This window comes from Eurytemora carolleeae, unplaced genomic scaffold (genome assembly GCF_000591075.1).
Source record: "Eurytemora carolleeae unplaced genomic scaffold, Eaff_2.0 scaffold54, whole genome shotgun sequence".
Classification (NCBI taxonomy): Eukaryota; Metazoa; Arthropoda; class Copepoda; order Calanoida; family Temoridae; genus Eurytemora; species Eurytemora carolleeae.
In genome coordinates this window covers 233,847-259,424 of record NW_019396185.1, presented here as the reverse complement: position 1 = coordinate 259,424, position 25,578 = coordinate 233,847, and the positions used below count along the sequence as shown (strand labels likewise).

Genomic DNA, 25,578 nt, shown 5'->3' with positions numbered 1-25,578 from the left:
AATGACGTGAAAACAGTGAGAGCTTAACACAAAATTACCCCCGGTGAATAATAATCAAATTACTAAAAAAAAAAACAATGAATGTGATATTAATAGTGATAGCCTTTGCTCATCTTGTAACAGAATCAGGTAAAATAAATTTTTTTTTTTCAAAATTACGCTAAAATATAAAAAAAATTAACTTCACAGATAATTTATATTTGGAAAGATTAAAATCATTTAAAGAAATAACAACAAGCAACAGTGATTTAAAAATGAAAGTGAACACTTGCCACAAATCATAATTTGTTTATTCCAATATCGTTGCAACCTGACGATGTGAAATTGTGAATTTTTGATATTTCAGTATTCCACTAATTGATCTATATTTTTGGAGCAGCAGTCATAGTTTTAAATAATAAAGATCTACAACATCAGGTTGCAAACATATAAATAATAAAGATCTACAACATCAGGTTGCAAACATATAAATAGTAAAAATTAGATTTTATGGAATATGAGTGTTCACTGTTTGTTCCTTTGGCGGAAGAAGAAAAAGAAATAAAGAATTTGTTCTGAATTAAAGTTTCTTTTATCGATTTGACTGATAACAGGCACATTTATGTCAATCACGGGATCTAGCAGAAAGGAATTGAGTCTTTGCCACTAACTCTGATTTTATAATCCTTATATCTTTGCAACCCACTATTGTAGACCTTAGATATTTCAAACTATAACTATGTTAGATCAAATAATCGAAGTTTGAAATTTTAAAGGTTTACACCAACAGGTTGCCGAGATATGAGGATTATAAAATTTAGATTTGTGGAAAAGACTCAATTCATTTCGAATTTTTAGGAGGTGGACCTGTACCCTTTCCACAACTCATTGTCAGGAAAAGCTGAAAACAATCATAAAAAAATTGAAACTACCAAAAAAATAACAATTTTTGTCACATTCAGATACTCTAGACTAATCCTCTTCATGGTAAATATTATAAAAAGGGATAATTACAAAAAGAAAATTTGAAAATACATTTATTCTAAATATTTGTTGGCTTCAGATTCTAGTTCAATCCTTACCATGGTCAATATTATGAGAAAGAAATAATTACAAAACATTTTAAATATTTTTTTTGAAACATTTGTTGGCTTCAGATCCCAGTCTAATCTTTACCCTGGTCAATATGGTAGACAGATAGATCTATCTAAAGTTCTTCCAACAAAGGTAAATATTCATCTTTCATTCATTCTTTTCTTGTATCTTACATTTATCCTTGTATCTTTCATTCATTCTTTTCTTGTATCTTTCATTTATCCTTGTATCTTTCATTCATTCTTTTCTTGTATCTTACATTTTATCCTTGTATCTTTCATTCATTCTTTTCTTGTATCTTAAATTTATTCTTGTATCTTCATTCTTCATTCTTCTTTTCTTGTATTATTTTCTTGTATCTTACAGTTTATCCTTGTATCTTTCATTCATTCTTTTCTTGTATCTTACATTTTATCATTGTATCTTTCATTCATTCTTTTCTTGTATCTTACATTTATCCTTGTATCTTTCATTTATTCTTTTCTTGTATCTTTCCATCGGTAAATCATTGTTCATATCATCCTTGTATCTTTTATTTATTCCTTTCTTGTATTCATTCATATCATCCTTGTATTTCTCATTCCATCTTCGTATCTTCCATTGATTCCATCCTTGAATCTTAATTCATTCCATCCTTGTATCTTTCATTGATTCTATCCATCCATCATTTTCCATTCTTGTATTTACCATTTTTTCATTTAATTACTTTTATCCTGGTATTTTATCTTCCATTCATCCTTCCATCCAATATATTTCCTTCGCTTGATTAATTATCTTTATCCTGGTATTTTCCACTCATCCATCATAATATTTTCCTTTCTTGTATTTTCCTTCCTTCCTTCTCTAAATCTTCCAATTATTCATTTAATTATTTTCCATGCTTGCATCTTCCATTCATCCTTCCATCCAATATATTTCCTTCGCTTGATTAATTATCTTTATCCTGGTATTTTCCACTCATCCATCATAATATTTTCCTTTCTTGTATTTTCCTTCCTTCCTTCTCTAAATCTTCCAATTATTCATTTAATTATTTTCCATGCTTGCATCTTCCATTCATCCTTCCATTTAATAATTCTCCATTTTAGGAACTCTTTTGGTTGAATTTAGAGGAGGGATATTTTGCTTGTCAACTAAATATTTCAGACCAGGGACGATTATTTGTATTCTCATTTTATAACTATTATAACTATTATAACTTTTATAAACAATAATATAATCATTATTTTGATGTTATTATTATTCACATTTTTATTAATATTTTCGCTATAATCATTGTTTTTATTATTTTTAATATTTGTATTACTTTTATGATATTAACAATAATTGTATCAGTATCTGAAAGTGTACCGGCTGTCAAGATTATGTGATGGGTCCAAGGATTGTTTTTATGCTTCAGATGAACTAGAGGATTACCTACAGTACGTTACCATTTATAAATACAGTATCTGCAGTACGTTACCATTTATAAATACAGTATCTACAGTACGTTACCATTTATAAATACAGTATCTGCAGTACGTTGCCATTTATAAATACAGTATCTGCAGTACGTTACCATTTATTAAATCAGTACTATCTGCAGAAACTTACCATCTATTAATACATATTTCATTTGGTTTACAAAGATCAATTTCTTAGGACTTAGATTACAAATGTTTTTACACTAATTCATAGTATTTTCTTGATTTTAAATATTCATTTTTCAAAAATCTATAGTTTCATAAATTGATAGTTTTGTGGATTTAAAGTCTTGCAACTTCATAGTATTATTAGCCCATAGTTTTTATCAGTTGAAATACTTAATTTTTATATTTTTATAAATCCATATTTTCTCAGTTGAAATTCTTAACTATTATATTTTTATAAATCCATATTTTCTCAGTTGAAATATTTCACTATTAAATTTTTATAAATCCACATTTTCTCAGTTTCTTGAATTCATGGTTTCAATAGTTGGTAGTTTCAAAAATGCAAAAATAAAAAATTTTATTTTCATCAGTTGATCATTTTGAGTATTTATAGGATTCATACAATTCATTGATTCCATTATTACCATCGATACGTGGATCTATAAATTGCCTATATACAGAGCGAGCATTTTATTTACGAGTGCATCCATTTGGAAACTTAAAAGTTAAATATATAATGTTAAAGAATGAACTGAAATTAAGTTTTTATTTGCTCGATTACACTTTATAATTTCTATCCGAAGAAAACTTGACAAAAGATCCAATAGACAGATAAAACTCCGAAAAAAACAATGATTAGTACAATAAAAATTATTTTTTCATTATTTTCCTAGATGTTCGACTGAATGTTCATCAACCTGTGGAAACGGTGTTTGTCTCAAGTCAAGTCCAATTCCAAAGGTAAAAAATTATAAGTGAGTTTATTTAGTCTGAGCTGGGAACTCTTGTTTTGCGAATATCGAGATCAATGCTCGATTTCGATCTGTTTTTAATCTTCAGATTAATTTAATCGGTTCAGGTTGTCATTTGGAGAAATAACTCAAATGAAGAGATTAATTTTTAATCATTAAAAGTATCCACAATGGATATCGACAATACATTACAACACAATAGTTTCCAGCTCAGAACTGACCAAATTACTTAGATTCACAAACATAAAGAAATTTTAAAAAAAGGTTGTTAAATAAAACATTAAAATAAATTAACAAGGATCCAAAAACAAAAGTATTAAGTTTTTGCCACAAACTCAAATTTTCTAGTCCCTATTTCTTTGCAACCCAATTGGTATAGGCTTTTGATATTTCAAACTATGATTTCTGAAATATCAAAGGTTGGGTTGCAAACAAGATAGGGACCAGAAAATTTGAGTTTGTGGCAAAGACTCAGTTCCTTTACCAACAAACAGACATGTAAACATTAATATTTAAATGCCAAAAAAACATTTTGAATAATTTTCAAAGCTTCCTTTAATTATTTACAAATATTTAGTGTCACTGTAATGATGGTTGGAGCGGAAACAGTTGTGAAGATCAGGCGAGTTCATTTTTTACTAGCTTGGGTACCCAGCATTGCTTGGAGTGTGTTTTACTAGCTTAGGAACCCAGCTTTGTCTGGAGAATGTTTTTACTATTTAGCTATGGAACCCAGCTTTGCTTGGATTATTTTTTTACTAGCTTGAGCTTTGCCTTGATTATTTTAAACCAGCTTAGGAACCCAGCTTTGTCTAGAGTATTTTAAACTAGCTTGGGAACCCAGCTTTGTCTAGAGTATTTTAAACTAGCTTGGAAACGCAGCTCTGTCTGGAATATGTTTTACTAGCTTTGTAACCCAGCTATGCCTGGAATATGTTTTACTAGACTGGGAACCTAACTTTGCCAGGAGTTTTCACTAAAAATCAACCCCCTTCACTTAGAATTTTTAAACCAAATGAATTAATTATTTAGGATGTGAATGAATAGTTGAATGTATAAATGAATGAAGGTCTAGGATGTGAATGAAAAATTGAATAAATTAATAAATAATATTGGATGTGACTAAATAAATAAATGAAAAAATGAATAATCTAGAATGTGAATTAATAGTTGAAAAAATAAACTCAAAATTAAAGATGTAAATGAATGAATGCATGTATAGGACGTGAATGAATGCCGGTACAGGCCGTGCTCTGTATTTGGTGTGTGCACAAACACCCCTGGTAGTTTCACATGTTCATGTAGACCAGGGTTTTCAGGGGATGGATTCAACTGTACACAGGTACATAAGCGATTATTTTGAATTTATTATAAAATGTACACGGATTGTACAGGAATAGAACAGGAGCCACCATAATGTATTCATTGTCTACAAGTACAGTGACGTCATATTTATTTGTTGTACACAAGTACCTGAGTCGCCATATTGAATTTTTTGTACACGGGTGCAGAAGCCGCAATATTGAATTTGTTTAACACAGGCGCAGAGTACAGGAGCCGCCATATTAAATTATTGGTGTCAGGTTATTACAGCACAATGTCAACCATGCTTTAATATCCATTTTTATAGATATAATTGATAATTTTAGTGTTACAAATAGAGCTAGATGTGTTCAAAATACTTTAAAATATGTCTGATAATGTGAATGTACTGGACTACGATCTATCACGTTGTACTGTACAGTGTACAGTGTACTCTATAACATGTTTAATAAAGGATGAACCGGATAATGTAAATGTACTGGACTCCGATCTTTCCCGCGGAACTGTACAGGGCGCTGTCTCTTGTTCAATTGATGGTGTCAGCTACAGGTACGATTACAGCCACCCTGGACTAACCAGAGTAAGAAGCATTCGGTTTATGTTATTTGAAATCAAATATGTTTAGGTCCATAATTCAACAATCTTTAAAGGTAGTGACCATCTATGTAAGGTAGTTGAACTGAGTATACAGTGTTGTGGAAAACTTCTTTCAGATTCATTTGAGACATATTAAACTTTTTAAAGATCTGTAAATCCTGAGTTTGTGCGGAAATTCGACGTTCAAAACTCCTACTTTTGGGGTGGACAACAGACAAGAACAGAATACAGAGTATGGAATATACAATGGTGAATATGGAACAAATCATACAGAATACAGAATACAGAATACAGGATTTAAAATACAGAATACAGAATACACAGAATAGAATATAGAATGAAGAATACAGAATAAAGGATAAGAATGCAGAATACAAAATTTGATCATCGGAGGCTTAAAAATTCGTGAAATGTTACGTATTTGATGTTGGACACTTAAAGATCAAACAGATTATTGTTGGCGGAGGGGGGGGGGTATTTAGTATTTTGGAATAATAACATTTTTACAATACATCACTCAGTCATATTTACATTTTAATGCAGTGGGACTCATAAAATTATGAATACAAAATTCAACATAAAGCAATCTTATATATGTTTGATTTCATAAAGCTATAGCTTATTACCAGTACCTTGAAAATAAATGGGTCTGCAGTGAACATCTGCAGTATTCTATAGTCTGTATCCTGTATTCTGTACTCTGTATTCTGTATCCTGTATTCTGTATTCTGTATTCTGTATTCTGTATTCTGTATTCTTAATTCTATATTGTGTATTCTGTATTCTGTATTCTGTATTCTGTATTCTATATTCCATACTCTGTATTCTGTATTCTGTATTCTGTTCTTCATTTTCATATTATTGAGCTATTCCTAACATTCCTCAATCATATACTAAGAAACAAAATTACTTAACGCGTCTTAAAAGTTTTTTAAAATTAAAATTGCAACAAGATCTTACCATTGTTGTTTGGTATGCAGGAGTAGGAAGAATTTCGCAAATCACTTTTATAGAGAAACCACAATGGAAAATAATCAACTTGTAAATAAAGAGAACAGGGATCTTCATTTTTCTTAGACAAAGATTTTAAGGGTGCCATTGTGTATCGGACATGTCCCTTTTTAGTTGAAGGGTCACTTGAAAATACGTTTACAGTCCCTTTAAAATATTCTTTTTATGTTTAGAAACGGGGAAAAGGTGATGGCTCAGAATAAATGTGAAGAATGCAGTTAAATAACGGGTTGGTGGGGCAACGCCAAATTAGTGTGAATTTCACGTTATATTGAAATCTTATATGGTTTTAATCATAACTCCTCTTGTTGAAGAGCTTTGGGAAAAAAGGTTTAAAGTTCTGTATGTAACCAAACAAATTAGATTTTCTTATACTTGTGCTTAAGATTAAAACTATAGGAGCTACGAAATCACAGAGTAGTACCTGTAATGTGGCATAAACTGGAAGTTCTCCTAATGTCAAGTGGAGCGTGGGAATAAATGATTTCTGTAATAAAGTATATGTACTTTTAATTTTTAATTGTCCTGGATAAAAAGTAGAAATTCATTAACATTATTGAAATGAAGGGAAAGTCCATAAAAAGATTAACAGTATCATTAAATGATTACAAAAAAGCTAAGTAGATTGGTTGACTGGAATGTCCAGTTAGTTTGATGTACTGAGCTGAATTTACTGATATATGACAACTATATTGAAACTTAGTCATCAATTAGAAATCCTCAACTTTAAAGTGTTGCAACCAATGAGTATGAAATAGAAGGGAGATATAACTGACGCGGTTCGCCTACCATATGATTATACATGCTTTGCAGACGGTACTCCATTTGAATAAGAAATATTTGTCTGATGTACAATTACCGCGTATACAATAACCTATTCTGAATATTTCTCTTTCAAATGGAGTACCCGTCTGCATAGCATGGCTAATCATATGGTAAGGCTGGCCGCGTCAGTTGTATCTCCCTTCTATTTCATACTCCTTGGACTTTGGTTTTACCTCGTCCTCAACAACACACCTATACTTTTTTGTAGCCCTAGGCAAACCTATTTTAAAGTGCAACGCGTTTGTTTCTACAGCTTAATCTTAAAAAGAGATATTGGGAAAATACTGTTCAATTTTTGTATGAGAGTGTTTGCAGCGAATTGAAGGCAGAGCTTGAGCAAGTTGTACAGGCTATGTACAGACTATGTACAGACATGTACAGACTATGTACAGACTATGTATAGACTATGTACAGACTATCTACGGACTATGTACAGACTATCTACAGACTATGTACAGACTATCTACAGACTATGCACAGGCTATCTAAAGACTATGTAAAGACTATGTACAGACTATGTACAGACTATGTACAGACTATCTACAGACTATGTAAGGCAAAACGGGGCGGTACAACAGTACATCAAAATAATCCCCCTCTTCAGTGAAATTAATATGAGTTATGTACAGGTGTACTGATGGTGATGTACAATGTGAAACTGTACAGTGCCCTCTACCCTCCTCACCAAGCTGTACTCCTACTGTACCTAAACCTGATCAGTGCTGTACACAGTACATTTGTCCAGGTCAGTTAATAAATTATATGTACAGTAGAAAAGAGTTTCAAAAGAATAAGTCATTTAAAAAGAAGAATTTGTTTTTCATAACAAATTCCAAAAAGAATCTGATTAAACTGCTCAAACTCTAATTTTCTAACTATTTTATCTTTGCAATAGTACTTTGATAAAATCTGCAAGATAAAAATGTCAAAGTTTAAAATATCAAAAGTTGGAAAGATAAATTTAATATTCTTTTTTACCCCAAAAATAAGTATATATTATCAATTGTATTTTTGTATAAAAGGACTTATATTATTGTACACTTTTATTCCGCAAAACTACCAGAAAATCGCATTTTATCCATATTCGGTCTCTGTCAGTTAGTTTTGATAAACAATACAAGTTTCCTCTGAAAACGGTATTTACAAATCATTACATAATAATTCCATTCTTCCCTGTACGTATGGACGTATTCAATTTCTGTAGAATAACTGAAAAGTGCAATTTTGTCTAAAATGTTCGAACAGTTTTAGCATTATTTACCATGAATTATGACAATGGAAAATTTTCATGGAAATTTTAATGTGAGAAGTCAACAATTCAAGTTCCTCAAATCATCACTTAGCTTCAAACCAGAATTTAAACGTAAAATACTAGATTCATTTGATTTACATCAAACATGCACAATCAAACAAAATATTAATTTTTTTGAAGTTTAAAGGGAGTGTTTGTGAAAAAAGAATATCGAACTGAATTCGATATCGATCTCTACTAAGTTTCCTTTTATCTTTTGCGTATAAGGAGAAAATTATGTAGAACGTCTTTTAAATTTTACAATATTTTTTTTGTTTTATATACCTACTTTCATTATTCGCGAACACTCCCTTTAAGCCCATACTTCCTCAAAATACAATGTTTCTAAAACAGAATTAAAATTGAAAAAATTGCTAATTCTTTGAGATTAAAGAAAATTATTTATATTTTTATTGATTTATTGTTTTTAAAAATCCAAATATTCCAGCAAGCGTATATGCCTGAATTCTCTGTAACAAGGCAGAGCTCATTTATAAAAATATGAACGCCTCATTCCCAGCACTGGTTAGTGGGTTGCCAGTTGCAAATTCCTTAAACATTTTCACAGCTTGACGCTCCAGTAGTTTATCCCATTATTAGTATTATATAAATACAGCAAGACACGAAATATCAAATACACAGATTTTTAAAATTATTGTTTGTGTTAAAGGAATTGTATAAGTTAAACCTTCTGCCCCCCCACCTGTATCCACCCCTGTGTGTGACCCTACTGCCGCCCCCCGCCCCATGTATCCACCCCTGTGTGTGACCCTCCATGCAAAAATGACAATTCCCGATTCACAAGATACCCTTAAAAGCGATGTCTGACCAAGTACATGAATTTTACAACAATGTTTGCAATTTTAAAGACTGATTTGCGCAATTGCGATTTGCATCTACCAAAGAGATTTGCGCATTTCCAGACAGTAAGAAAATATATAGGAATTATCAGAATCAAACAGTTGTAATGCAAGAAAGATGACAATATATCTTTCACATCATTGATCGGATTCAGGTGCAAAGGGTATTTTGATCTTTGCATTGAGGTAGATTTAAGATTACGCTAGCAGTTCCTTTAAGATTGGTGGTTTGGACATATTTAAGATTACGCTAGCAGTTCCTTTAAGATTGGNTAGGATAAGTCAGAAAATTTCAACAGCCTCAGACCAATACTTTTTGAGTTATGTAACCCCCCCCCAGCGGGAATAGGGTTAAGATTACGCTAGTAGTTCCTTTAAGATTGGTGGTTTGGACATATTTAAGATTACGCTAGTAGTTCCTTTAAGATTGGTGGTTTGGGCATATTTAAAATTATTATATTTATAGAATATTTATAGATACAAGATTCTTATTTAGATTCGATATCAATAGTCTCCGACGACCTCGACGCGAAGAATCCTAGATTTGACGAGGTCATTCAAAATGTTAGAGATCTGATTGGAACATTCGACAGAGGATCAACCACAACGATCTTAGTAGACAACACTGCGTCGACATCTCCTGTAGATGGTTCGACTGCCCCAACTGTCGATGATTTTACTTTCCTTGCAGGTAAACACTTTATATTTATAAACATTAAACTGTGTTTATGTATATCTATGTATGTATTTCTATGAAATAAATGTATGTAAGGGGGTGGGTAAATATTACATAATATATTTGTGAGTTCTTAATATTACATATATTTCACTATCCCGGATGAATTGAACTAGACACTATAATACGTAAAATACGTTTTGACTAAATTTACGCTGTCGGGTTCAATTCGATATTAGGAAATCCCTTTATTCATAAACATATAAATCGAATGAAATATAAAGAAAAAAATATATAAAGAAATTGAGTCATTGCCACAAAGGGTTGATCTTAGCAACCCAATTCGTATGCCTTTGATATTTTAAACTATGAATTATGTTAGATCAAATAATCAATGTTTGAAATATCAAAGGTTAACAACATCAAGTTGCAAAGGTATAGGGATTAGAAAATTTTAGTTTGTGGCAAAGAATCAATTTCGTTGATGACAATAATCAACGAAAGTAAGGAAAATAAAAGTTTTATAGAAATATAAATTTTAAGAATGCTGAAAATTTGTAAAAATTTACATAAAGTTGTTATAAATAATCTGTAGATTATATGCTACTTATCCACCAATAAAATCAGATTTTTAACAGTTCAATAAGTTTAAGCCCGATAATCCTGTTATTTATCAAATATCTTAAAGATGTTCAAAAAATATAAAGTGGATTATGTCATGAACTACTGAATTGTTAAAAAAGATGACAAATTGATAATCATTGATCAAATATTTTTTAATATGTGAGTTTGAGGCGATAACAAATTGTTTATTGATAATCGATGTTTTTTTGTAAATAAAAAGGATAATATTCACTTTTAATCCACAAATTGTTGCTTCAGATTCAGACCCTTTCCCTGATAAAGATTCCATGAAAATGAGTTTTGATTATGAAGGTAAATTTTTTATAAATATCTTAAAACGTAAATATATACAATTGCCGTTTAAAAAGAATCAAAAACTTTAATCCAAAATACCAGAGGCCGAATTTTAAGAATCTAAACCGTGTCACTGAACCGCCAAAAACGGGTTCCGATTGAGCGCCGGCTGAAATCTTGAAACACTGAATACAATTTCAAGTGGAACCAACCATGTGTACGTTTTAGCTGCTCTCTTAAATTTGAGACGTGGCTCAAATTCTTTAAATTTGGCCTCTGGAGTAGTTTTATTCATTTTTTCTTTTAGCAGATACTGGAGATGATATGACGGTTAAATTTTCTTTTAAAGAAGACAAGAATGCTACTGCAACAACCAATATCTTAACTGGTGAAACCACACCTAGGACTTTAGACGCGGCAAACAAAACAAGCTCTGAAGAGATTACAACTGTAAGATCTTTGGAGGCATTAGCTTCTACTTCAGAAGCTTCCACTGCAACTGGTTCGTCAGAAGCTTCGACCTCAACTTCGGTTACTTTTTCAGATTCAACGGCAACAAGTTCCTCAGAGGCTCCGACCTCAACTTTAGCTACTGCTTTAGACTCAACTAAAACAAGCTCTGCAAAGGCTTCAGTTTCATCTAGTACTTCCGAAGCTTCAACTTCATCCACTTCTTCAGAAGCTACCACAGCTTCATATTCAACTGCAGATAGTTCATCAGAGGCAACTAGTTCATTAGACCCATCTACAGAAATAGGATCAATTGAAGCTTCCACCTCAACCAATTCCCCAAATATTTCCGGAGCAGCCACAATTTCAGAAGATTCTCGTGAAGCAACTTCTTCATTTGATGCTACAACCACTGCAAGTTCTGCAGAAGAATTTACAGCCACGAATTCAATATTACCATTTTTTATTTCCGTTTACACAACTGATAGCTCAATAGAAGTTTCAACTGCGACCAGTTCACTAAACAGTTCAACTGCAACCAGTAAACTAGAAACTTCCACTGAAAGCAGTTCATTAGAAGCTTCAACTGCAACCAGTAAACTAGAAGCTTCAACTGCAACCAGTAAACTAGAAGCTTCCACTGACAGCAGTTCATTAGAAGCTTCAACCGCAACCAGTAAACTAGAAGCTTCCACTGAAAGTAGTTCATTTGAAGCTTCAACTGCAACCAGTAAACTAGAAGCTTCCACTGAAACCAAATTTATTCCATTGGAAGCTCCCTCCAAAACTGCTCCAACAGACCAAGATGATAGAATTATTTTCCCTCCGAACGTAGGTAGGAGTTTGAATCCTTTTTTAGATGGAGGGGGGGGGGTTGAAGTTGGAATATTGTAGGTGTGAAGAGGGGGAGGGGAGAGAGGAGAACAGTAAGGGGCGGGGCGTAACATCGTGTTATAGTTCGTTGACTTTCAAGAATTTATTACAAGTTTTCCAAATTTTTACGGATTTCTTCATTTTGAATATTTGAATATGAATTAAAGTACATTTTGATGATACAGATAATTTGGGATTGGTGGATTCAGAGAATCAGGGGATTCCGAAAAATTAGGAGATCTTTCTGAGTTTCTTGGGTGTTTTATTTTTAGTTTATTTCATTTTTTCAAAACTTTCCATCTGCCGAATTTAGCACGAAAGTTGTAAAAGCTATTTCACTTTTTAAAATTATTTTGATCATCTAATAGTTGACTTTTAATATCATTTTTTTCTAGAAAATATTCCCATTTTGGTCCTGTCAACAACATTACCAACAGCAACCATTTCTACCTCATCAACATCATCATCAACATCATCTGTACCATCAAGATCATCTGTACCATCAACATCATCTGTACCATCAACATCATCTTTACCATCAACATCATCTGTATCATCAACATCTTCTGTACCATCAACATCATCTGTACCATCATCATCAACAGCTTTACCAAAAACATCATCTTCCGAAACAAAAATTACGATTAATGATCAGGCAATTAATATTCTTTCTCAAAATTAATTAAATTTACAAAAGCTTTACAGGGAAATTAATAAATTTTACTTTACCAAGGGTTCCCTAGACCAAACCCAGGCAAAATTGGTCGAGTGAACCCGCGGTTAAGTAAAAAAATTAAAAAAAGTAGTTGTACGCGATTTTATCATCTTTTGAGATGCAAAATGCGCGAATTTTTCATGAAAACTTCGCAAAGAGGGTGCAGTTATTTGACTTAATTTTCCCTAGGGACGTTTAGTAACTGAGTGTCCTTCTTTTAAGGGAATCATAAGTTTGAAATGCGGGTGAAAAGGCGGTAAATTTATTTAATTTCATCATATTGAAAACAAGTCCAAATGCAAGGAGCACTGTGAAATTTTACAAGATAACAACATTTTTCTCCAGGATGTGATAACCATGGATATGTCTGAAAATGAAATCCTGGATGATAAAATAAAACAGAATAAATCTGTTGAACCAGTAAAAGATAATAATTTGAGGAAAGTGGAAATTTATGTTTTTTAAAATTAAATTACTTTCGCATCAAACCAACTAAAAAAAGGATTGTGATCATGATTTAGTAGTTTCTACTGAGCAAACAAAACAATTATAAAATTATTGTTAACATTTTTAAATAGCTTGCAGACATCTTTAACGATATTTTCGTTTGAACTTCAAGGCACATTCCATGCCTGATTCAAAACTGAACCCTTTTCATGTTTATTTGAGCATCATTTGAGAACCTGTCATCCATCGTGAAAAGTATTGAATTAAGTAAATTGCATTCTTGTGGCTGTAAATATTCATAATTTCATAATTTTTGCTTCGAAAAAGACTGAAAGGATTCCGTTGTGAATCAGGCATGCCCCCTATGAATTATGTTAGATCAAATNACTGGTCCCAGCTCGGACAAAAAATCCGCGAATTCTGCCCAAAATCAAGCAAATTCTTCAACAGAAATTCTAGAAACTATCGCTGGGCTTCCAAGCCTTAACTGAATCCTGATGAAGAAGAAGAACTGAATCCTGATGAAGAAGAAGAACTGAATCCTGATGAAGAAGAAGAACTTGGTAAGATAAAGCTCTCAATGTTATAATTCATGGTGAATAATTTTCGCAATCAAAAACTTAAAGATTGCGAAAACTGATTCAACGAGTGGGTTGAATATTTCAGAGAAAATTAAATTGCCAGACGTAACTGGGTTTCCAAGTTATACTGATAAATAAAGAATGCATATGGGATAAGAGAAAAAACTAGTTTAAAGAAAAATCGGTTTTATATATATTAAAAGAGAAAGGAATCAAATTGTGAACTTTTGTAATAACGTATAATATATGTATTTTCAATGAATATATTGAATATTAGGCATTTGTGGGAGTGGTTAAAGCTTTTTTAGCTTAAACATGACAATTTTCTTAATTTGTTTTTGTCACTTTTTTAATTGGGGAAAACTATTGATAAAAAAATCAATTTCAGCTAGAAAAAAAACATTGATGTCATATTCACTCTGGATCCGACCAAGTTTACAGGGTACCGTAGTGGATTGGACATGTCACTCCTTCAATGAAGGGTTACTTCTCTTTGTGTTTTGTACTTTTATGAACAATTTAAAAATGTAAAAACAAATAAAATAAATTGTTCTGATTAGGATACACAAATTATAAACTATTCCATATTGCTAATTTTCAATCTTTTGAAAGTAAAAAGTGTCTTTTTTTAATAAAAGAGTTTCCGTTATTCGAGAAGAGACGGGAAGAGACGGTACAATGGTTTAACGATTTAAAAGATATATTTGAGAAGAGACGGGAAGAGACTGTACAATGGTTTAAAGATTTAAAAGATATATTTGAGAGCTAAAAGCCGGAAACTAAAAACCTAACAAAAAGTTGACTTATGAAATAAGGGAATTAAAAGATTATTAAGTTGAAAAAAATTAAAATATCAATATCAAATTGAGGTTATATTAGATGATATAAGATAGCAATAATGAAACATAAATGGTAGTTTTTGTAAAAAGTCTAAATAAAAACTATGGATTAGAATACAATACCCATTTCATGAGAAAATTATGAAAAAGGCGTGCAATGACAAGCCTTTGAAAATATGTGAAAAAGTAAGGAATGCTTATAAGGAACGATACAGACCATGGCGTGCTCAGGGGTGGGTCTTTGGGAGCTTGGCCCACCCCTTAGATAAACAAAATCTATGGTTTCCCGGAGGTTTTACTACCTGAACAAAAAAATTCAATGAATCCCTGAACAAATTCCTAAATACGCCCCTGATACAAATTGGTATCATAGAAAAGGGTAAAAGGAAGAAAAATAAAGAATTAGGGACGATAAAGAAATGAAGTGGGATAAAAGACAGAGGAAGTAAAATATAGAAATAAAAATCAAAGTAAAAAAGATTGAAGAGGACGGAGTAGGGTAAATATGAATATTTTATTCATAACAAAATTTAACTTTTAAACCCCTTTTTTATTCCAGTGCAGCGATCTCTCTCCTTCAACCCCGGTCCCCGCATCCCCCCCCTTTATCGCTATCTTCTTTTCCATCTTGTATTCTCCGAATTACTCCTGATGGTTTATTGAACTGTTTAGGTGATGTATTACCCGGCCCTGGTCTGCCTATCCGGCCTGTAGCCCCAGGCTCGTCTGGAACTGGTCCCAGCTCGGACAAAAAATCCGCGAATTCTGCCCAAAATCAAGCAAATTCTTCAACAGAAATTCTAGAAACTATCGCTGGGCTTCCAAGCCTTTCAACAAGCACAGATACTGTCTCCGCAACAGATAGTTCAGACGTATCTGACACTAAAAACGGGTTTGAAAACGGTCCTGGGATTTCTCCTGACTCATCTCAACAAACTTTTGGGTCAGAAACTACTTCTGTGCCGCCCACTACAAGTTTCTCCGGGTTGGGCCGACTGGATCCAATTGAAAGGGAAGAACAGACAAACACTACCGAGAGACAGACAAACATTACGGTATACATAATGAAGATTATAAAGGTCCCTCAGGCATAAATGAAGCCAGACAGACTAACCGAAGAATTTCCAATTTGTTTGATAATAAAAATCTTATTATGAAACAATTTTTTTTTAATTTAAAATTTTTTTCAGGTCTCTGATTCTACAGTTCGACCTTCCCTCATTGAAATGGATATCAAAGTAAAAATTCCTGGTTTATTGCCAAATATTGAAGATGAAACAACAGATAACGACGTTGAAATCTCTGAGAACAAATCTAGACCGGAAGAGGCAACAGCAACGGATCAAATAAAAACAACAACAGTAACATCAAATCAGGTAGAGTCTTTTGAGATCAAATTGCTGAATGAGATTTTTTATAAACTTATATTTTTAGAATTCTGAATCTGATACGACAGTTGCTCCTTCTCTTGTTGATACGGACATAAAAGTAAAAATTCCTGGTTCATTGCCAAATACTGAAGATGATACAAGAACGGATGAGACAGCAACGACAATTCAGGTAGGGTACAGATCATTTTAAATTGCTAAATGAGATTTTTAAAAAAAAATTTATTTTTAGAAATCTGATTCTGATGCAACAGTTAGGCCTTCCCTTGTTGAAATGGATTTAAACGTGAAAATTCCCGGTCTCTTGTCTAATATCGAAGATAGTATATTTGAAGATTCTCAAATATTCTCAACAACTGAAAATACGGAATCAATAACTACATCAACTGTTCCCACCACAATAACAACAACAACAACTTCAACTGTTCCCACCACAATAACAACAACAACAACAACAACAACAACAACAACAACAACAGCAACAGCAACGACCACACAGAAGATTGATAACAGAAACCATATACCAAGAATAGAGGAACAATTCCAAGGTTAGCGAGACATTATCTGTGCATGGCTAAGTATTGATCAGTAACAATCTTAAATGCTTCGCCAGTAACTATTGGTCGTTTGATTGGCATGTTTCATTCAGATGTTGATCGTTTATAATATTTCAGATTGCCCGGGGCACGAGCGGTCTCCAAAATTTGGTTCGTTTGCCGGTAACCCTGCTAGAAATGTTGGTAAGATTTAATAATTTACTAGTTTTCTATATATAGATAGATAGAAGAAAAGTTATCATCCAAAGAGTATAATAAGTTTAAATGTCTTGTTATCTTTAAACCATGATGAAGGTCGGGGGCGGCCCATGAATTAGACAAAACATGGTTTAAAATTATTTTTTCTCGCTTAATTCGATTCCTATAATATGCTCAGGATATTGGCCAATGGCTATTGTATGTTTGTCATAATTACATTTTCCTTCATTACTTTTGCCATAATTAACATTTGAAATATGTTACACTTGCAATATTTGTCTATCCTAGCTGCGGCTTTCGATTACATTGTATAGACATTGGCGCCTAAGAAGACATAACCTAACTTTGAATTATGCAAATTGCTGGAATTAATAGTGTGAAGTATGGTATTTATGTCAAATTAATATATTAGTCCTTAACTAAAGCAGGTGTAGCTATGGCAAATTTAATCATGACATGCGTTTTATGGCGGAAAAAAACTAAATCGTCAAAAGCCATGTTTTCTGAAAATAAACGTATTCACTCGAGTGTTGTGACTAATGAAAAGAATTGTAAAGGAACTGAGTTTTTGCCACAAACTTTCTAATCCCTATATCTGTTCAACCTGATAGCGTAAACCTTTAAAATTTCAAACTTACACTGTTTGAAATACCAGAGTTCTTCGTCATAGAGTTGCAAAGATATAAGGAATACAAAATCAGAGTTTGTGGCAAAAACTCAGTTCCTTTGGTAAAAAGGGACCCCCCCCCCAATGATGTGGGACACCCTATATAGTGTATATAGTCTAGATTGAAGAGCTTCATTTCTTATCTTATAATATCCAACTCATTCCTGCATACGGTTATAGATATCAAAACATGCCTCAACTCATGACCAATCCCTCTCAAGATATTGGAATACAATAGATCAGATAGATATTATTGTTTTTTGAGTTAATACAGTCTCACTCACTGCACTAACGATAAAACTCAAGACTCGAATTGGCTATCGAAAGGAATTGAGTATTTGCCACAACCTCAAATTTTCTAATCCCTATATGTTATCAACCTGTTGGTCTATACCTTTGATATTTCAAACTTAGATTATTTGAGTCAAGAGAATTCATAGTTTGAAATTTCTAAGGTCTACGACATAGGGTTGCAAAGAAGTAGATATTGGAAAATCAGAGTTTGTGGCAAAGACTCAATTCCTTTCGTCTGTTAATAGCATTTGATATCAAAACCCGCGCAACTGTAAGAAAAAGGTGGAATATATGCTTTATAGTCGACTCCATGAATCTCATCCTTTGTGGGTAACATTGTACAATTGTACATAACAATGCAAGTGAATAAAATAATATTACAGAAATTAAATTGCGAGGTGTGTGTTCTATCAAGAATGCGAATTATATTGTAATTTCTTTATTTATGGAAGAATTTCCTTGATTAATAGCTTGCTGGAAAGGTAATGTTGGTATTGTTGTTACCGTTCGATTGCGTTATAAAAAATCTAATGAGTAAAAAATTCAGTCTACCACCGGCAATTGAGTAGAACCCCTTCCAACAAGTACAAGAGCCAAGCCAGCTTTTTAAAAAAATGTTTATAGGTCGGCCATTTCTGAAGATATATGAATATATAAGCACATTATAGAAACATACAGAAAACAGAAAGAATATTTAAAAAAATATATCTTTCAGCAAAATTTGCTAATTAATTGGCGAATTTTCAAACAATGTAATTTTTCTTAATTTTGTCTTTTAGAACAGTATTTGGGATTTTCAAAATGATATAGAACCTCCTTCTAAATGAAAAACTGAGGATTTAGCGAACATTTTAACACTAAAATAAAAAAAAATGGCCAACAAATCAGGTTTTTCTGGCGGCTACAGAAATGATGGTAAAAAAAAACTTTTGGATGTTTCTTATAGTTTCATATATATATCTATTCAAAAGAAAAAGAGCACCTCTGAACAATTTTTACAGGGCCGCGCTAGCTAGCCTGGCTCTTGAACTCATTGGACGGGGTACCCTGATTTGAATCTTCTCAATTGCCGATGAATTTTTCACTCAGCAGATTTTTTTTATAACGCAATCGAACAATACCTTTCCAACAAGCTATTAATCACGGAAATTCTTCCATAAATAAAGAAATTACAATATAATTCGGATTCTTGATCGATCACACATCATACGTTTATTTTTTTTAAGAAGAAAGGTCAACAATTTTGTAACGTGGATAATTTATCTTTAAAAATGCTATTGGTGCATTTTCATCATATTATTTTTTGTGGGACACACTCTAATTGAAAAATTGAATAATCGATCAAAACCAATCCCTCCCCCTTCCAATACCACTCATGGCATCATTATTTATGCAAATACATTGATTCGATCCAAATAATTGATAAATTTAAATTTACTTTAATAATCTGAAATTCAAGTTTTTTCAAGTTTGACTTGATTTAAATTATCTATTTCACGGAAAAATATCTATCATACATTAATTTTAGTAAAGAATAAAACAAAGAGTGGATATTTTGATTTAATTAAAGTTAGTGTTCAAATTTTCATAACCTTTTTTAACGTTTGTTTAAAATCTAAAATAATCTATAGTTATCTTAAAGACCAATTTTATTCATTAAAAATGAAAACTATTAATTGACTTAAATCAAATATTGGTGAAAAAATTAAACAAAGAGGGGAGTTTATCCTTTTTCATTTTAATAAATAAAACAAAGAACAATGGGTTTATTCTTTTAAATTATACAGTGTGAGAAAATTTGAAATTTCAGAAGAAAATTAGGTTTAGATAAATAATTAGCAATTTAACCAATTTACATTATTTATTTTAGATTTTTCTATTATTAGGTTTAGATAAATAATTAGCAATTTTAACCAATTTACATTATTTATTTTAGATTAGGTTTAGATAAATAATTAGCAACTTTAACCAATCTACATTATTTATTTTAGATTTTTCTATTATTTTTTCTTTTTGATCAACTAAAGATGTACTAAAGGGACTCTAAATAAATTAAAATTCTTAATCGTTTTTACAAATATGACATGATCAGGTTGAAAACACAGTTTACACGAATCTTACATCCAGACAGCTATGACATTTTCTATGACGGGTCGACTTTGAAGTATCACACGCCTCGGCCTTTTTATCTCACTACCTCACTTATATTTTTTACAGCCTTCTACAGTGATAACCAGAAAAAAATGGAATAGAAAGACGACATTATAGCAATACTTCAGCGTTTTGATGTTGTTTCAAAACAAATATTTTTATTAGTAACTTAGCAAAGCACAATTTAAGTGGAAAGGGTATATTTGCACTGTAAAATTGCTATGTCTAATGTTCATTGAACTTGTTTAAGTCCTAACTTGAGTTTAAAAGCCGTCTTCCTATTTCAGAGTTTTCTGGTTATCATTGTACATTTTGATCTGAAAGCACTTATAAATTTGCAAAATTAGCATAGATTTTTTTGCATAAGAGCTTGTAACTTATTCGAAAAAATCTCAAATAACAAAAGTTCATGCAAATTAAAAGAATTGTGTAGTTTGTCAAACAGCTTTTTCTTGTAATTTGTCTTTTAGTCACAAAAATTTGGAGAATTTCCAATAAAATAAAAATAATGCTGTCAACCCTGTATTTACATACATCCTGTATAGTGTGCATATAATCTTTATGTTGCTTCCTTTCTATCATTTTTAGAGCATTTGCATGAATTATTAACAAAATTTACTACATGAGTAATGTGTAATGGGTATCCGCTTTGTACTCAGGCAACAGGCCTGCATTTTACACATGAAACGCAAACTTAAATATTCCTAAATCATGTTTTTAAAATGTTGGTTTAAACCATCTTTACACTCAGTGTATAGTTAATATACGAGAGAAATCTGCATAACAAGGCAGTGTTGCATGCTTCAGTTGTGTTGCCTGAAAACTGCATAATAATGAAACTATTGTATAAATGTCGGACATTTTACGCACGAAAAATAATACAAAGAAAATACCCCTCGCCAGTAAAACCAGCGCAGGAAAATAACCTAAAAGTAATTTATGGCAAGGGAGGGCAAGGTGGGTGGGGGGGGAAATAAAGAACATGGTCTATGCCAAAACATCTGATGAATTAAATGGAAACAAACGAACTGTGAGGGAGAGACAATGAATTTGAAAAGAAAGGAGAAAGGATGGGATAAGAATAGAGGGGTCGCAGGAAGGACGGAGAAAGGAATGAGGAATGACGGAGAAAGGACTAAAGAAGAGTGGAGAAAAGACAGAGGAAGGACAGAGGAAGGACAGAGGAAGGACAGAGGAAGGACTGAGGAAGGACTAAAGAATGACGGAGGAAGGACGGAAGAAGTTCAAAGGAAGGATGGAGGAACGATTAATAAAGAATAAAGAATAAAGAATAAAGAAAGTTGGAGGGAAGACGGGAATAAAAAAATGATGAAAAAAGTATACAAGTATGCTATAGAAAGTATACAGGAAGGATATGGAAAGGATATAGGATGGATATAGAAAGTATAGAGGAAGGATATGGAAAGGATATAGGAAGGATATAGAAAGGATACAAGTATGATATAGAAAGGATACAGGAAGGATATAGAAAGGATACAGGAAGGATATAGAAAGGATACAGGAAGGATATAGAAAGGATACAGGAAGGATAAAGAAAGGATACAGGATGGATATAGAAAGTATACAGGAAGGATATAGAAAGTATACAGGAAGGATATAGAAAGGTTGTACACAAAGAGAACATGTTCACAACTAATTTAGAAGATGGGCGCGAAGCGCCCTCTAAGGCTAGAAAGAAGGGCGCGAAGCGCCTTGAATTTCTAGTTGAGAGTAAATTTTCCGAAAATTCCACCCAATCAGAGCACCAAAAATATTGGGTTAAAATCTATTTGATAAATCAATACTCGGCTCTTATTCATCAGGATAGTTCAAAATTAAATCAGGATAGTTCAAAATTAAATCAGTTGAAGTTTAACCAGCAGTAAAATATACATTCTCACAATTCATTAAATCCGGTTCCAGGATCAACATCATCCTCATCCTCAACTCCTATTTGGCTGAAACCTTCAATGCTATAGTTACAGTTGTGGTAAATATGAATAATTATTCCAGCTTTTTTTCATTTAAACAATGGATATTTTCTTTGAATAATTTTTGATCCAAAATCATGAGAACAGATTTCTAACCCCATCTAAAAAAATAAACATGTTCTAGTATAGTTAACAATCATATTACAAACTAAACTTTTTAAATTTTAATCCTATACTTTTTTATTAAATATTTACTTAAACCGCCTTTTAACCAATATTTCAGACTCCCAACAGAGAGGTGTTAGGTTACTTTACGTTTCTTGAAAATAATCAGGAATAATTTAAGTTTTCTTGGAGCAAAGAAATTGAGTCTTTGCCACAAACTCTGATTTTCTAATCCCAATATCTTTGCAACCCAATGTCGTAGACTTTAGATAGTTCAAACTATGCATTCTGTTACATCAAATAATTTAACTTTGAAATATCAAAGGATAACATAAAAAGGTTGCAAAGATAGAGTGATTATAAAATTTAACTTTGTGGCAAAGACTCAATTCTATTGCGTATTTTTATCTAAAAAGACGATAGATTTGTGTCAAACATACTTTTTCGAAACTTTTAAAATTTTGCTTCACCATGGGTTCCCAAGACCAATTTTGCCTAAAAAATATCCATCTTGGGAACCCTTGGTAAAGTAGAGAAAGGACGGAGGAAGGACTGAGGAAGGACTGAGGAATGACGGAGGAAGGACAGAGGAAGGACAGAAGAAGTTCGGATGAAGGACGGAGGATTGACGGTAGAAGGATTGAGAAGGACGGCATAAGGTAGAAGAAAGTAAAGAAAAAAGATGTAGAAGGGACGGACGAAGGACGGAGGAAGAACGGGGAAAGGACGGAGGAAGGACAGGAAAAGGACGGAGAAAGAACGGATGATCGACGGACCAAATTAAGGGTGGAGGAATGACAGAGAAGGATTAAGTTAGAACGAAGGAAGGAAGGAAGGATGGAGGAATGATTAATAAAGAATAAAGAAAAAAGAAAGTTGGAGGGAAGATGGGAATAAAAAAATGATGAAAAAAGGATACAAGTATGATATAGAAAGGATACAAGTAAGATATGGAAAGGATACAGGAAGGATATAGAAAGTATACAAGTATGATATAGAAAGGATACAGGAAGGATATGGAAAGGATACAGGATGGACATAGAAAGTATACAGGAAGGATATGGAAAGGATATAGGATGGATATAGAAAGTATTCAGGAAGGATATAGAAAGGATATAGGATAGATATAGAAAGTATACAGGAAGTATATGGAAAGGATATAGGATGGATATAGAAAGTATACAGGAAGTATATGGAAAGGATATAGGATGGATATAGAAAGTGTACAGGAAGGATATAGAAAGGATATAGGATGAAGGAATGTTTTAACGTGGTATATGATATTTTATTTAAAAAATGACCAAAGTATAAATCTGTAAAGCTAAAACCGGAAGGAAACCAGAAGGAAAGCTTATCAAGGTTATTATAGTTCAAAACTATGGTTCAATGGCTGATAACAGGAGGGGTAGGATGGGGTCTATCCTAGGGGATGAGGACCAGAGGGAGTAAGGGGAGGGGAGTACAGTTAGAAATACAAGGTATGCAACTACTGCACGCCTTTTAATTGATTTATTGAGAGCCCCCCACCCCTTCATTCCACCCCTATAGAAGTTGAAATTTAAAAATACACCGTAATTGTAGCTTTAACATTTAATTATTGTGCAGTGTAAAATTAAACTTCATATTAGTGGTTGGTTTATAATATTTCCAATTTCTTAATTTATTTGTTTATAACAGTGTTTTCTTTTTGTAAACTGTTTTATTAAATAACAATAAGAAATTTTGCAGATTCAGATTCATTTATTTTTGTCTAGAAATTTTTCAATTTTTGGAACAAAAGAAGCTTTGTAGGGGACATTATTTTCTTCTAACAGACAATAAAACATCCAGGGGCCATGAATTATTGTTTAATCGAAAATTTACCTTAAAAATATCAAACCCACTCTGTGAAAGTATTTTTATATTTGATTTGCGATCACAAACCCAGAGTCCCACATAGCCATTTAAGATAAAGTTTTAAAACATTTGACAGTTGTTTTATTTTAAAAGCTTAATGTCCAAAATTAAAACATGTAAATTTGTTTTCAGCTGATTGCTCTTGGGATTTCTTCTCTTGCACCAAGAGCTTGGGTACCTGGCCTGCAAATAAGGCCTGCTGCACACACAGGTTCAATCTCTGCTACGCTCAGGTCAAGCCAAGCATGTCAACTTCCGGTGTGCTAAACGGTGCAGAGAGCAACAGTGTTGGTGACTTTAACGATCCAGAGAACAACATCGTAGATATAAACTCAGGAAAGGGAAGGAATGGGGAGGTTGGAAATAGTGCAGAACGAACAGCTCAGCTACCTATCCCTGGAATAAATAGACCAAACGCAGGACAAGCGGAACTGAAAAATTCCATGAGTAAGCTTCTTTTCTAGTTAGTGTAAATAATCATGTGATGATCTATTGTTATTCGATTTTTAGGAATCCACATTGTATAGATTCAATCACTGTTTAGTTGAGTGTATTTGGGACTTTATGGGTTGCAGAGGAGGTTCGAAATCTGAATCTGAATGCAGAAATTCCTTCTCCTTCTGTGCTGAGAAAACATTTAGGTTTGTTTTCTTAAAATTGTTATAATCAATAAACCTCAAAATGTAAAAATCCAAAACGGAGGCTCAAAAGCATCATTCGAAGGAAGTTCAAAAACAACTTCCACTAAAGGGGGTTCATTTAACCCTTTCGGATTTGGAGGTTCATCTAGAAAGGATGATGCAATTTTTGATGATGGAAATACTCCCAGCTTAGCAGAGGGTGCAGGAAAAGTTCCTGAAGGTAACATTTTTTTTAAATGCAAAATTTCGAAAAAAAAATAAAAAACTTTTAGATTTTTTAGATCAATTAAAAAACGATCCCCTGTTTTATTCAGTGAAAAAAATTATAAAAACTTTGTGGAATTTATGGAGGGCTGTTCATATCAATTCTCTTTTTTATAAATACATATATGTACAAAGAAATAAAAGCTTGAGAACCCAGCGTTGCCCAAGTTACTAATAATTACTCCCGCTTGCATTTATCCGCGCGCGCATGGTCTTAAATTACGATTCTAGCTATTTTTCCCTTTAAAATGGAAACAACTTAGAATCTCAAAACCGAGCTTAGAATATTCCCTTAAACTCCCGAGTTACCAAATCAAAATTTGAGGCAAATCGGTCCAGTAATCATGAGGGATATAGAAAGTATACAAGAAGGATATAGAAAGGATACAGAAAGGATATAGAAAGTATACAGGAAGGATATAGAAAGGATAAAGGAAGGATATAGAAAGGATATAGGATAAAGGAATGTATGATATTTTATTAAAAAAATGACCAAAGTATAAATCTGTAAAGCTAAAACCGGAAGGAAACCAGAAGGAAAGCTTATCAAGGTTATTATATAG

The 25,578-nt window shown here is 32.5% G+C and overlaps 1 protein-coding gene across 1 annotated transcript; it reads left to right on the top strand.

The window, feature by feature from the left end:
• On the top strand, positions 1-25,578 carry LOC111697531 (serine-rich adhesin for platelets). The gene is made up of 27 exons (XM_023467557.1): positions 1-129; positions 838-874; positions 1,137-1,206; positions 2,163-2,225; positions 2,410-2,495; positions 3,380-3,446; positions 4,035-4,079; positions 4,680-4,799; positions 5,235-5,329; positions 6,562-6,606; positions 7,843-7,958; positions 9,861-10,055; positions 10,923-10,976; positions 11,266-12,243; positions 12,677-12,936; positions 13,342-13,440; positions 13,677-13,710; positions 13,947-14,006; positions 15,536-15,918; positions 16,054-16,239; positions 16,298-16,423; positions 16,484-16,799; positions 16,926-16,991; positions 24,243-24,557; positions 24,655-24,751; positions 24,901-24,971; positions 25,529-25,578. Exons 1-27 carry the CDS (start codon positions 78-80, stop codon positions 25,576-25,578), a joined length of 4,086 nt encoding a protein of 1,361 aa, XP_023323325.1. The 5' UTR covers positions 1-77.